This window comes from Crocodylus porosus, unplaced genomic scaffold (genome assembly GCF_001723895.1).
Source record: "Crocodylus porosus isolate Cpor-Errol unplaced genomic scaffold, CroPor_comp1, whole genome shotgun sequence".
NCBI classification, from domain to species: Eukaryota; Metazoa; Chordata; order Crocodylia; family Crocodylidae; genus Crocodylus; species Crocodylus porosus.
In genome coordinates this window covers 24124022-24139303 of record NW_017728910.1, presented here as the reverse complement: position 1 = coordinate 24139303, position 15282 = coordinate 24124022, and the positions used below count along the sequence as shown (strand labels likewise).

Sequence of the window (15282 nt, the reverse complement as noted above, 5' to 3'; positions counted from 1 at the left end):
AGGCCCCAGTGTGGGTGGGCGTGAGCGCAGGGGAGCGTGGAGAGACAGGCCCCAGTGCGGGCGAGGGCGCGTGAGCGCGGAGAGACAGGCCCCAGTGGGGCAGTGTCTGTGCGGGAGAAGCCCCAGGAGAGGGCGAGAGCACACGGAGAAGCCCCAGGAGAGGGCGAGAGCACAGAGGCAAGGCCCAGAGCGGGTGGCGGTATAAGGGCAAGGCCCTGGTGCAGGCTGCGAGAGCCTGGGAGACAGGCCCCGGTGCGGCAAGGGCCGCGAGAGAAGCGAGGGGGCACCCGTGGGGGCGCAGGCGGGCAATTGGACAGAGCCCCGGTACAGCAAGGCAGGCACCGTGCCAAGGAGGGCAGGAAGGCAGCCTCCCTTTGAAATTTACCAGCAAGACGTGGCAGGTGAGAGAGGGTGCATTCGGGACCTGATTTGGCACGGTAGGTAGGGGCGCTAGGGGAGGTCATGGCACCCCTAGAGGGCGTCCTGCCACAAGGTCCCTTCTGACCCTGACATCTGTGAATCTCCATGGCTGTAAGACTGACAGCTGTCTAATGCCACTAGTTTCAGGGGTCGGGATCTCAGAACGTGGAGCCAAAGCAGCAGCTGTAGCAACGAGTTAAAAACAAAAAACGGATTTAAAGATTGATCAAGTTCCAACTTTCTGAAGTTCATTTGGGCAGTGAACAGGTGCGGGTGTTGATGGACACGATTAAAAATGTTTGCACGCAACGTTTTACAATAGCCCCACCTCAGGGCTGAGTCACCTTTGGCCTGTAGCCCAAGCGCTGCCAATAATGTTGCTTTCTTTTCGCTTATATAAAATTTGGATTCGGATGAAGCGTTAGAACCCCTTTGAGTAACAATCATATCTTACTTTGATAAAGTAGTGCTTCGTAAGTAATGGATTATGCCCTTGCAGTCATCTGTCTGATGCAATCTGTGCGTGGCCTAGAGCTAGCACCGTACCTAGACTCCTGGCGGCCCTGGGCGAACATTTAGTTTTGGGCCCCCCTTTGCCAGAGATAATGCTAATAATAATCAGACAACAGGAAAAAAAATTACCATTTTCAGATTCCCTTTCTATCCGGACCCCAAGTGGCTGCTTGGTTCACCCATGCCTGTGTCCGGGTCTGCCTAGAGGGTGAACAGAGCACTGCAGATGACTTTGAAGCATGGCAAAGGGCAAGCAGACAGTCATACCTGCCCTTAGAAGCGCTATAAAAATGGCAGAAGTGCTCCCAAAAGAATCCCTGATCAAGCAGTCACTCCTTGAAAGCAGTGTGGGTGGGGAGAGGGCAAGCAGAGCAGCAGGACAGTATCCCTCTGTTGAAATCCCCTGGCTGGAGAGCATGCTGCTGTATAGAGCCATGGCAGTTTTGGAGTCCTTCAGCCAGGGCCGCATGGGCAGGGAATTGTACGTCTGTCTGCAGCTGAGGTCCCTGTTAGACATTTCATATGTTCTGCATTTAACTGCAATAAATTCAGACCAGCTGTTCGTGCAAAGTAATTACGACATGATAAAAGTGACTAGCCAGCTATAAAAAAACAACAACAAAGGAAACAACCTGCTATAAAGTTAGTGCTTGAAAATGTATAACAACTCTATAGTTGTTTTTTAGCTAGCTTTCATTTGAACGTGTAGCCAGGGCCCTGAAGTGCTGTGCTTCTGAAGAGCTTCAAAGTGCAGCTGTATTTAAAGACCCTCAGATGTTACATCTGTCTATACCGCAAGAGCGGGGCTGTCTGGCAGGTGGTAGCAGGAGTCTTTGAAGCACGGCAGCACAGCTGGAGGTGGCTTGGGCTGCCTGCACAGCAGTGTCGGGGTGTGTGTGTATCTGGTGGGAGCTCACGCTGCTTGCAGGGCAAAAGAATGGGCTTGCACAGCAGGTTTGGGCTCCTGCAACAGAGGTGGTTTTGCTACTGGTGCAGCATGGAGGTCCCAGGAGCCCACATGATATGTGGCCCCCAACGGTGCACATCCCAGGGCCCATGACCAGTAGTGTGTGTGGTCTACGCTTCTTTGAAACTGGACAGCCCTGTCCTAGAGAGCTGGCATTAAGGGGCTTGATCCTTCAAAGCTCTGAGGAGTCTATCATAATCCTGCACCACTCCGAAGCAGGTGCTTAACCTGAAGCACACAAGTAAGGCTCAGTGATTTCGAGAGGACTGCACACATGCTTGTGTGCTTAGAGTTAGGCATATGCATAAGCCAGGGGCTCCTGACCTGACCTTTTTAGTCTCAGGGCCCCTCTTGAAAAGTCCCAGCTCTTTACTTTCACTTGTTTTCTTAACTGGAAAAATACTAGAGCAATTGTTCCATTGCAAAGAACTCAGGAAGATCAGCAGGTCAGAATGGTTTGGACCTTCTGGATTCCTATTTGAAATTTCTGGGTTTATCTTGAGCATCATGTAGGTGTTTGCACACCTAACAATGCGAATATAGCGTGGCACCTTGAAGCACCCATGAAGGATCCCACAGCACCCTTCTTGAGACTCACCAGCTTAAGCATCGTGCTTGATTGGTGCCAGTATAGCCAGCATCTCATAGGCTAACGCACGAGTACTGCAGCCAAGCAGACCTGGTTTTGGCCATCCACTTTAAAACTATTTTCTGAGTTTAATTGAAAAGTTGTAGGTGCATTTATTTTTAAAGTTTTCTGTAGTCCTATGTGGTCATTTGGCAGGGAAAAACCAAGGTGTGTATCTATAAATGATTAATTTAAATACAGTCATATTTTAATGTTTGCACAAGGAACCCTGTCCTACACAGATTTAAGTATGAGTTGTCCCTAAATAAGACTAAGAAGCAGAGAAAACTCTTGTGCTAGTGGCAATGTCTTTTATTAGACCAACTAAATAGCAGCAAAAAAAAGTCTTTGTTTACAAGCTTTTGGATCCAAACACCCTTCTTCAGGCACAGGAAAATCCAAAAATTATAAAAGTTCTTCCAGGTAGAAAAGAAACTTCATCTTGCACGGCGAAGTCAGGGATGGTGTGGTTCCCTTGGGTCTCGAAGTCCATTTGTGGAAAAAGTTGCTATGTGAATATGCAGATTAGGCAGCAAGGCCAAGCTCCAGCAGTTTTCTTCCCTGATTACTCACTTTAAGTACAATTCTTCATATGCTTAAATTTTTATAGGACTGACCCTTAAATTTTACCTCATTAGGTCATATTGGAGATCAGTTTGTCCATGGTTTTGTTTGTGACTCAAAATCTCTTTCCAGATATTTGAAAAGCCCCTTAAAAATCTAAGAAATTCTTACAAGAAAAGCTGAGGAGTTTACCATGACCATCTAACCATGTTGAACCTTGTCTTCACTGGGATTTTAGCATGTGCTAACCAGTACATTGTAACACAAAAATTGCCTTTTTTTATTTGGTGAAGACAAGGCCTAAGGTAGAGTCTGAGCCTTTTAGAATACATTGGTGGTTGTGTGCTAGCTAATGCATTCTAACAAATACCCTTTTGTCACACGGGAGACAAAGCTGGGAACTATTTTTATCTATCGTGGCAGCTTGGGGAATTTAGCAGGTATTGGCACTTTTTCCTAATCGCGTTCTAAAATATGTTAATGCTGAAATACAAAACCCTAAACGCCAACAAAGATCCTAATATAAAGAAGGTAAACTGGGGGCTGCGGGGAAGGGGAATGTTTGAGACCTATGGAACTGCTGAGTATCGGGCCAAGGATAAATTGCTTCCTTTATAAAACTTTTTATCAGCAAACTTGTAGGTGCGCCTCAATCACTGTGGGATTGTCATATGTTCAAATAGTTGCCTGCATACATTGGTCCTCTATTTAATTAAATTAAAGTCCTTAATCTTTTTATCTGAAGAGCTTATTACATTTTTCATTGATGTTTGCTGTTCCATTGTCTTCTATTTGCATTTAGTAACTAAATTGTAATGCTCTTTGCACTGTACTCATCCCTCTGGCCAGTGACGGATTGCTTTTGGCAAGGTCTCTACAGTACAGTGAGAAAAGTGCGTACTTATTTTTTATCACACGTCACATCTGTGTAAAGTGGCTATGTAGTTTATGAAGGGTGGACGGCAAGGGAACCGTGCGAGGCCCAATCCAGTGCAGCCCAGGCCCCTTCCTTATCGTCTTCCTTGATGCATGCATCTGCTGCTGGCACCAAGCCGGGCCAGGGCACCATGGACCCCGATGCAGCTGCTTGCAGCTTTCCCCCTGCCAGCTGCAAGCAGCCCAGGCTCCGTGGCTGGCAGCAGGGGCCCACCTACAGCCCAAGCCGGCTGTGGCAGGCACCTGGGAGGCTGCAAGTGGCTGTACCAGAGCGCGCAGAGCCACAGCCTGGCTTGTTGCTGGTGGCAGGTGCACATGTGTCTCGAGGTGGATGGTAGGGAAGGGGCTGGGGCTGCACTGCCACAACAAGGATCGGGTCCCTTGCAGCTCCCCCTCCATCCTCCCCTGGCATGCCAACACCTTACATGCCGAGGTTGCAGGTGTTTTTGACACTCTGCCCAAAAACATTGCCGATCCCTGCTCTAGTAGTTTGCTGCACTCAAAAAAATGAGTGAAAAGTAAGCTGGCATTTTCCAAGGGGGGCCTTGAATCTAATGAGAGGTGCGTTGAGGCTGACAAGGTTGAGAACCGCTGCCCTATAGTAATAACGAATAAGTAAAAACCATAGGTGTCGGCATTTTGCAGGAAGACACAGGGAACACTGTCTCCCAGTCATGGTGAAGAATTCCCTTCTCAAAGGATGGAACAGGACCAAAAAAGCGAAGTTTAGGGCTGGAAGGGACCTCATGAGAGCATCGGGTCCAGCCCCCCTGCTCTGGGCAGGAAAGACTGCTGGGGTCAAATAACTCCAGCAAGGTGTGCATCCAAAATAAGGTGCTTGGTGATTGCAGCGGCTACCTGGCCTGGAGGGGAGAGTGGGGGGTTGTCACTTATCTGCATAAAGTATTCTCTGTACAGAAACTGGACCCAAATCATTGATCCTTGCTTTATTTATATGGGTGCCAAATTGTGGACACTTTTACTTTGGATCATGGATGTTCTTTTTAGACTTAACACCTATTTCAGTTAAAGCAAAACAGGGAGCTTTGAATCCGAAATGGGAGTCCTCGACCAAATCTGTATGGAAATAATTAAGGTGTAAATCACCACTGATTTAGTTACTTCATCTTCAGTTTGTATGTACTTAAACCGCAGCTCACCTCTAGGAACTCGCCTCTGCTCAGCTGTGGAGCTGCTTGGAGCGGGGAATTGCTTTAAACCACCACTACTAATTTGCACAGTTTTCACTCTGTGCTGTTGAGAATCCCCAAGCAGTACAAGCCTGGAGGATTTCATAGACATTAGGACTGGAAGGGACCTTGAAGATCATCGAGTCCAGCCCCCTTAAGTACATACAAACTGAAGATGAAGTCAAAGGACCCCAGCAAGATAAGTATCCAAACTTTTCTTACCAGAGTCCAGAGTAGGTGCCTGCACCCCCTCCAAAGGGAGTCTATTCCAGGAATTGGGGGCTCGGACATAAAGAAGTTTTTTCCTAAAGTCCAGCCTAAAATGGTTTTGGAGGAGCTTGTGACTGTTTGACCTTGTCATCCCTTGGGTGCTCTGGTGAACAGGCTTTCCCCCAGATCTTGATGCACAGCCCTTATATACTTACAGGCTGCCACCAGGTCCCCCCTGAGCCTGTGCTTCTCCAGGCTGAAGAGTCCCATGGCTCTCAGCCTCTCATCATAAGGCCTGTTGTTCTGTCCTCTGATCATGTGCGTGGCTCTCCTCTGGACTCTCTCAACCTTCTTGAATTGTGGAGGCCAGAATTGGATGCAGCACTCTGGCTGTGGCCTCACCAAGGCCGAGTACAGCGGGAGGATGACATTCTGGGATTTGCTAGAGAAGCATCTATGGATGCAAGCCAGAGTTTTGCTTGCTTTACCAGCTGCAACATCACATTGGTGGCTCATGTTCATCTTGTGGTCAGTCATGACCCCCAAGTCCCTTTCGGCCGTGGTGCTAGTGAGCGTAGCACTGCCAAGCCTGTAAGCGTGATGCGGGGTTTTTTCCCCAAAGTGGAGTACCTTGCATTTTTCCATATTGAATGTCATCAGGCTTTTATCCACCCACTTTCTAAGCCTATCAAGGTCAGCCTGGATCATCAGCCTGTCCTCAGGTGTGGATGCCTACCCCAAAGTTTGGTGTCATCAGCAAACTTGACCAGTCCACCTCTGACACCAGTGTCACATCGCTAATAAAGCCGTTAAAGAGAATAGGTCCAAGGACAGAGCCTTGGGGGACACCACTGGTCACAGAGCACCATGATGATTCACTTCCGTCAACCACCACTCTGGGTCCAACCTCGGAGCCAGTTTTCCAGCCAGCAGGCTGTGATGTAGCCAAGGCTGCAGTTGGCCAGTTTTTTCCGCGAGGAGATCATGGGACACCAGATCTAAAAAAGGCTTTTTTAAAATCCAGATATATGACCTCAATCTCTTCTCCTGTATCCAGGTGATATGTCATCTGGTCATAGAAGGAATTGAAATTGGTCAGGCAAGACCTGCCCACGATAAAGCTGTGCTGGCTGTCCCTCAGGATGTTGCCATCACCCAGCTTGTTAAGAATGGTCTCTTTGGTAATTTTTTCCAAAATCTTTCCAGGCGTTGAGGTCAGGCTGATAGGCCTGTAGTTCCCCGGATCTACTGTCCTCCCTTTCTCGAAGATGGGCACCACATTGGCCTTCTTCCAATCTTCAGATACTTCACCTGAGTACCATGCATGCTCAAATAAGCTCCTTAAGTACTCTGGGGTGCAGTCTGTCAGGACCAGCTGACTTGAAGGTTTCCAGCCTCTCAGGGTCTTCCTTTACAAGGTCTACACCAATGTTGGATATAAATTCACCCTCACCCTGGTCATCTCACATCACGTTAGGCAGGGTGGTCCTTCTGGGCTGGTGAAAACCCGATGCAAAATACCCATTAAACAGGTTGTATTTTTCCTGGGTGTCGGGTGTCAGATGTCCCATCTGGTTTAGCAGGGGTTCAATCTTACTCTTGTTTTTTTCCTGACTCCCCACATATCTGAAAAAGGACTTTTTATTGTCCTTGATACGTGTGGCCAGTTGGAGTTTGGTTGCAGCCTTGGCTTTCCTGGTTTGCTCCCTACAGGTATGGACTAGTGCAGTATACTCCTCCTTTGTGGTGATTCCTGTCTTCCATCCTTTATAAGCCTCTCTTTTCAGATGTAGGAGGTCAGTGCGTTCCCTGCCTAGCCAAGGGGGCTGCTGTGCCCTTTGCTACCTTTCCTCCAAGATGGGATGAACATCCCTTGTACTTTCAGGATCGCTCCCTTAAAGAGCAGCCACTCATCTTGTACTCCCCTCCCTGTCAAGGTGCCCTTGATACCTGGACAGTTACCTGAATTGGCATTTCCTGGTTAAGACCGGACCTACTGCCATCTCTGGCTTTATCTGTATTAGTATCTTTACAAGTACAGCTCCAATATACCAATGCAAGAGATATAGGTGTATTGGCATGACTATCTGTGAAAATTCCTGCCCTTAACCAATGTTATAATTGTGCAAAAGCTGTGGAAAAATCAGGTGTCTGAAACAAGCCTAGTATTGCTAATTAGCAATCCTAAGCTTAAACTAGTATTGCTAATTAATCACTACACATCTTTGAGTGCGATTTGTATTTGCACATAACGAATCCTTGGATGCAACGCTTTGATTTGTGGTGAACCAAACTAAACTACGTCCCAGAAGTTTTACTTTAATGCACTAGGAAGACTTTTAAAGCATCCAGAAAACCTGCTGATGCAAACAAGCACACCACTGCAGTGCAAGAAAGGGCAAAATACATGCTGTGTACAAATGTCATCTAGGCCTACCTAGGTTTAAGTCTCACAGTCTTGCATGCTTACCTTCAGTGCAGTTTTACAGGAAGAGAAGGTGCTAGCACCTGTCTCTGCACTCGGTGGTCTGTTATTCTTGAACTAATTTTGATTTCGTTTTGTTTTGAACAGTTTTTTTTCCTCTGTGGGTGATTTCTGTTAACTTATTTTTTTTCAATCTTCTTTATTTTAATGTCTGCCCATAAAGGGATGTTACTCTATGAGCCCTTGTGATGACGGATATGTAAGTGTCTATATCTTTATATCTTTCACATTGCCTGCTGCAGCTTGTGACATTCTGTATTTCTGTACCTTTTGCTCTCTGTGTAGCAGTTTCATTAGCTAAATTGGGGTTGGTACTATGTCACCGACTGTTAAACAGTAGAATTATGATATAGTTGTCTGGAAGGCTTTGGGATGCTTGCATGAAGGGCAGAACACCATTTCTAACACAGTTAGGTCTGCCTAATACATTTAACACACAGCACACCAATGAAGGAGCAGCCTTTCCAATGATGGAGCAGCCTCTGTGCAGCCTTTCCAAACAGCACATCTTTTTTTATACAGACATAGAAAATGGTGGTTTGATCTGTGAGCCTCAATACTTAACACTTATATAACACATTGCATTTTCACAGCACTGAGCAAACACCAACTGACCCCAGCAGCCACCTTGTGAGTAAGCAGTAAAGATGATTGCTGGGGAGTGATACACATTCTTTTCTCCCAGTGGAATTGCTCCTGGTGTCTTTTTTATTTATTTATTTATTTATTTTTACTTCAAAATGTGACCTGGCACACACTCTCCATCACAGACATTATCAAACTCTTTCATGCCTCAAAAAATAGATCATTTTCTTTTAAAATTTACCCATAAAAATAGTACACTGAGTGCTGGCTGCACCTTCTGCAACCCAGATGGAGGTTTGTATTCTGGCAACTGTACAAATGCATCACAAGCATCTGAAATTGCCCATAGACAGTGCATTCTTTGCAGACAAAGGAAATTAGTCTGCTAAACAACCCCACACCTAATCAAACCTTAAAGAGCTACTAACACCTCCTTTTAAACATGTCAGTCAGCGTTCTGTTTAGAAAATCATCCCCATTTGTGTCTTTTCTGTGCTAATCTGGCCCTTATTACAGCTGTTTGAATAAAATTGGACTTTTTCTCCTCTAAGTGATCACTTGTGACTTTTACTTATTCCTCCACTGAAATTACAGTGAAGGCTGTAGATCGTACCCCTTTTGGAAAACCTCTTATTTTAGGAAACGAAGTCAGATGGCCTCTGAATGCCCTGGATCACATTTTTTCCTCATGTATTTTGGAAACTCTTCTCTCTTGGTCCACAGAGTAGAATCCAGCCCGACCTGTATTAGAATATTATCTCAGTTAGGCAATCCATGTCAAGTGAGACCTTGAATGATCATTAAAGATGGTATTTGCTTGGTGTCTGACATTCCTGTCCTTTCTCAGGAGTCTGTTTTGAGGTGACAAGGATTGATTTCAGCTGTGGAATTTAGCAGGGACAGAACGAACCTTAGAGCAACAAAGTCTTGTTTTCCATGAAGATGTCCTGAGTTGAATATATATTATATGCAGAATTGTTTCAGAATACATGGATTGTCTCAAAGCTATCCAGAAAACATCCATAAACTCTCTTGTGGAGGACACTGTTAAGCATATATAGGAGTGGGATTTTTTCTCTCCCTTCTTCAGTGTCAGCATTCAATATCCTACTTCTTTATTCCTGTCCTCTATGTTATATCATGGTGGACAGCCCTTAAATTCATGTGTAATCATGCTGTAATATCATGGGGAAATACCATACTATGGTACAATCAGTCCTAGACTTATATTATTTATAATGGAATTATTTAGAAGAGCTATTTTATCTGAGAAGAGAGAATTTTGCATAAGATCAAATAGTGAATGTACCCATACAATCCTAGACAACGAAGATTGGCCAGGACCTCAGGAGGTCACACCTTGTAGATCATCAGGTCCAACCCCCTTCCCTGGGCAGGAGAGAGAAACCAGACTCAAATGGCTGGGGTCATTTGAGCCCAGTTTTTCTCCCCTGCCCAGGGCAGGGGGTCGGACCCAATGATCTACAAGGTCCCTTCCGACCCTAAATCTATGAACCTAGTTCAACCCCCTGCTCAAAGCAGGACCAGCCCCAACTGCATCATCCCAGCCAGGGTTTGTCTAGCTGGGCCTTAAAACCCTCCAAGGATGAAGGAGACTCCACCACCTCTCTAGGTAACTTATCCTGGTGCTTCACTGCCCTCCTAATGGGTAGGATGGCAGCTGTAATCAGATACTAAAAACACTTGCCAGGCTTTTGGCTGGGGCAGTTTGGCTTAGCTCCAGTGACTTCACTGAGCTTCACTGAACTCTGTTCATTTACAGAAGCTCAGAATCTGGCCCGTTATAGGTTGCAAGTCAGATTTGTGTTGGCACTGAAGCAGTATGAATAAAATACAAGTTCCAGACTTGAGGCCTTTATTATTTACATTTCTGGGAACTAGCAAGAGTGGCCAATGAACCCAGACTTGGTCTTGCTGGTTATATTTTTAAGAGACCTTTTATTTTGACTCTAAGTTCTGTTGCACTTACATAAACCCCAAGCACTTCCCATCATGTTTTACACAAGCCTTCACCATTGCAACTGGTAGAAGACAAGGCGGGGTGGCACCGTAGAGACAAACTTGTTCAGAAAGGCAAGAGCTTCTGTAGACATCAGCCTTCTTCCTCAGATGCTGGGATGTTGGCTGTCTTCTACAAAACTTTTGCAGCTGAATGAGTTAGTCTCTCAGGTGCTCCCCCCCCCCCCCGACTTCAGATGAATGTGGTCGCTGCTACCTTTCACCACTGTAACCAAGATCAGAATCTGGCTTTCCACTTTGGGTTGGACCAGATAACCGGCGTGTACATCAAAGGGGGTAGAAGAGTTAATGTGCTGAATGCAGGGTTTCAGTATTTGCTGAAATCAACCTTAGGTTTGGCTCACAGATGAACTGCATCTGTTTTCTTTTACAAACATTGATTTCCCTCTGAACTTTTTGTTTTATTCACCCCATTCGCATTCATGCCTCGCTTCTCTGAGGAATGAAAGGCAGCCATCTGTAGCTATTTTCCATTGCGACTGAACTACTTAATACAGCAACTGGATTGGCTTTGGCAAGAACTAACGCAGCAGCATTTGTCATAGGCCTGTGACCCTGCCAAGCTGACCTGTGCATGGGCTAGTACTTTTTTTTGATTTCCTTATTTAAGGTACTTAGTCTCTGCTAATGCTTTTTCTTATGGAGAGCCGAAAAATGGTTTGGCCCTAAAATATTGTTTCTGTGGACATCTTGTTCCAAATGAACTCCCTGGGTATTACACACAAATATTCATGTGCTGTATGTTACTCAGAGTCCATCATTTGACTGGTAGCCTGTAAACTACAGTTATGCAAAGGGCTAAAATAGATCAGGACTTGTTCCAGACAAGGTAAGATCAGGGGCACATGCCCGTCTTAAAATGTCTCCTGAGCCGTCCTTTTAATTTCAGCTTATTGTAGATCAAGAGGAACCATGTGTGTTGGGTAAGCTCAGAAGGCAGAAGGAGGCATTATCTGGGACCTTAATGCACAGATCCTGGCGTCAGGACATCTGAATTCTCACGGCAGCTCTCATAGTCTGACCCTCTTCCTTCTCCACCTCACTTAACGCAAGTAAAGTGAGAGAGTAATATTTACCTGTCAACCTCACAGGTGTTTTATGTGGCTTAATTTACTGTAAGGTGCCTCAAGGTCTTTGAATGAAAGAGCAAAAATGTTTTTATAAATACTTGGCCCGACTTTTTTTTTCCTCTGGCTTTCCTGCAGTTATTTATGATAGCTGTTTGGAAATAAACCCGGGTCTCCTGCATCTAATTTCCCCTTCTGGTGGATCCGCCATGAATTCAAAATCCTTTGCCCAGGATGACATTGTTTGTCCTGTTGCCATAGAAATGGCTAAGATGTCAACAGATTGACAGTATTACTTCACTGGAAGAAACAGGGAGGAGGAATAAATGGGCTAGTGAAGGATCAGCAATTTTAGAGGTAAAATGGGCTGTCTCACCTCGGGTAACTCCGTGGACTTCCTTAAGCAAAGCAGTCTGTGCTGCCATCAGCAGAGACAGCAGTTTAGACCTTTTCCAAGCATATGCTCAATTCCCTTGCCCTTTTTGGTAAGTTTTTAAGAAAAGGGCTTTACATTTTCAAATGTATTCCCAGTGTGAAAGTTTGCATTTAAAGACAGCAGGGATTGCTTTTTAGGAACTTAAAAATAACATTTTATTCAGTGGGGAAGGCCAGATTTTCCCCTGCTTTTGCCCCTGTGGAGCAGAGAGTGTCCTGACCCAGGAACCAAGAGGGTTTTGCTGCTGAGAAGGGAAGGGGTGACTGCCTTACCCTCAGCATCACTATCACACATGATTTATCTGAGGGTCTTTGAGCCCTCAATCTGTGTCGTTCCTCTCTCAAAACCCGTTCTTTGGGGGCATCTCCATGGCCTCAGTCAACCAGCATGTTGAATGCACCTACAACTACCCGAAGACGAAATGTTCTCAGGACAGCTACATCCACGTGGGGTGAGAGAGGAAATAGCCTTGTGCTAGTGACCCACGGTTGTCACAGTACATGTGTTATCCCAGAGTAGGGATGTGCCTTGTCAGGGAGACTGAGAGGTTGCTTTGCAGATCCAAGTGGAGCTCAGGCCCACGTGCTGTTTTTATTGACGCTAGCATGCAGTGGCAGGGCAGGGCTGCTGTAGAAGCAGGTTTTGTGGTTTATGTAAAGATGTTTAACTGAGCAAATATCCCAAGATTGGAACTTCTGGGACAGGTCCCAAAGGGCGAATGGAAATAAACAAGACAACAGAAAGGCCCAGTGAAATGTGAAGGAAGTTCTGACATACCAGGGCCTACCATATATTAGCTTTGGCAGGCATATGTGCTGCAGCTCTGTGCTGTGCATGTGCCCTTCCCAGGTTATCGTGGGACAAGGTAGCTCCCAGTTGAGGGAAGAGTATTCTGGCTTGGGAACAAAACACTAAGTTAAAATTGAAGCATTAGTGGTACATTGGTTGATTTACTCCACATTCCATTCTTGGGTTATAGAAACCCTGTTGAAGAAAGCTGTAAGCTTCTCAGTGAAGAGTGTCTCCGTGGGTAGAAGTGGCCACAGTATTAGGAAAAATAATGGTGGCATTTTACTTGCATATTCTGTTCCAAGAGTGAATGAACTGAAAGGTTATTCATGCCTAATCAGCTGGACTAAGGACAGAAATTACACACAGACTGGTATAAGTGATTGGAAACCAGTTCATATCTAACACAACAGAAGTTCAGTGCATATAAACTGCTTTCAAAATGGCCCAAACCAGTTTAAGGTAAACCTGGATGGATGTAGTATGAGATTTAACTGATTTAGTTTAAACCATTATATTGAATTTCTGTCTCAGATCCCCTCCAGATTCAAGTTAACTCATAGTCCCCCAGCATCCTAGGATGCCTTGTGTCTCCCCTCCAACCCCCACATAAAGGGTGGGCAGGCTAGCTTTGGCTCGAGCTGTCTGCTTCAGCCAAGCATGGAAGTGTGCTCTAGCACCTCCTGGCTTCTGGCCTGGGCCACTGCAGGCATGTGGCTGCATTTCCAGAATCAAAAGTGAATATCTGTTCATTTGCTTATCGGTTCAATCTACACAGCTTAGACTAACGCGCAAAAATTGGATCAATTCAGCCTTGGGTTTTTTGACTGTCTATACTTGGTAGGGTCTAAGAATGCAGTTGTTGTACAACTGTCCATTCTGCACGGCCTTGCATTTCTGAATACACCTCAGGTGATTGTCCAAAGGTGAAATGAAAGCATCATGGGTATTGAACTTGTAATCTTATAAACCATAACTGTTCTTGTAACTGTATTTTCTGCTTTTTTAAAGGACCTTGGCAGAAATTTAATAATTCAGTAGCAGTGTTCTACTGCCATTTTTGAGCTCATAAAATTATTTAAAAATTGAGATCCAAAAAAGTAAAAAGGCCTTCGTAGCAAAATTACTGGTATTATTTTTTTACGTTGGTTTCTCTTAATTTAATTTCTTTAGCAGAGTCATTCTCTGGCATAGCCAGACACTAAATAATCTGTCTGACTTCTGCTTGGGCGTTGGTTAACAGACCAGAGCATTCAGTTTTCCAATTTCAGGGCAAAATATTAAAAAATAGTTAGTGCTTGTACAATGGTTTCCATCAGTCCATCTCAGAGCATTATACAAAGAGGTCAGTATCATTATTGTTTTTTTAAAGGTCAGGAAACTGAGGCACTGGGAAATTAAATGAATTGTCTACAGTCACCCATCAGGTTGCTGATAGAGCCAGGACTGTAATGTAAATAAAATGCATTTATCTTTTGGGAGCAGGAAAAACCTGCTGCACTAAGCTCAACTCCTGTCCCTAAGAGACAGATCCTGCCAGGCTTGCTAATGCCAAGTAGTGTCTCATGCCAAAAGTAATTTCATTGTCTTCAAGAATCTGGCCTAAAAAAAATGCTATGCTTCATCCCTACCCACAACACAGGTAAAAGGCTAAGCCTCAGAAAAGTCAGTTCACCTCCCAGTGGACCCCAACCGCTCAATACAGTCAAGGCCTGGCAGAGGCCAGAATCTCACAGTTGGCAAGAGAGTCCTGCCCACAATAATCGAACATAGGAACTGCCCTCACCCGCTCCCTGGTTCTTTGGGGACTAGGCACTCGCTCAAAATTAGCCAGTTAGCCTGTCCTATGCAAGTACTTTGCTGTCCTTACCTATCTGCCCCAAGAAAAAATGCTGAGTTTTTAGGTCTTTCAGTAAACTTTATCTCACTGTGTCAGACTGACTGTAAGAATTCCCATAGCCTGTGTGTTCTTCCAACCAGACTTCCTATTGCTCGAAACTGGGGGGAAAAAGACAACCCCAACCCAAAATCCCCATGAAACAAGGCTGAGGAAGCCTTGAATGGAAGCATGCATCTTCTTCTAGCATGCATGTCTATTAGTTTGAGTTTGGCAGTACATGTGATCTTTACTACACATCCCAGAAGCACTGGAAGGGAGGATTTCCCTGAAAAACTCATCTTAAGACGTGGAGATGTTTTACCTACGTCTGCTTTCTCTTGTAATGATCTGCAGCATTTCCCTTACCGCCACAGTCATTAGTCTCTTTCTGCGATTTGCATTTTGCATTTTCTCTTTCTTAAACATGCTGCTTATAGGGCCGTGTGAAGCTTCAGGCGGTGATTCGATTTGGAGGAGATTTGGCCCACTTCAGTGGCCGAATCTCCAAATCCAAATCGAATCGGGACCAATAAAAGGCCCAAATCGATTTGAAGCTCTCCAAAGCTTTGGAAA

At 45.2% G+C, this 15282-nt stretch overlaps 1 protein-coding gene across 3 annotated transcripts in view; it reads left to right on the top strand.

The window, feature by feature from the left end:
* Positions 1–15282, top strand: part of ARMC9 (armadillo repeat containing 9) — a 97690-nt gene that overhangs the window by 33138 nt on the left and 49270 nt on the right. For 2 of the 3 annotated variants that reach the window (XM_019532868.1, XM_019532867.1), the window contains exon 10: positions 8077–8112. The exons of the other annotated variant lie outside the window; for it this stretch is intronic. In XM_019532868.1, the coding sequence (XP_019388413.1) occupies positions 8077–8112 (36 nt within the window). The remainder of the gene's footprint in view (positions 1–8076; positions 8113–15282) is intronic. 3 annotated transcript variants of the gene reach the window in all.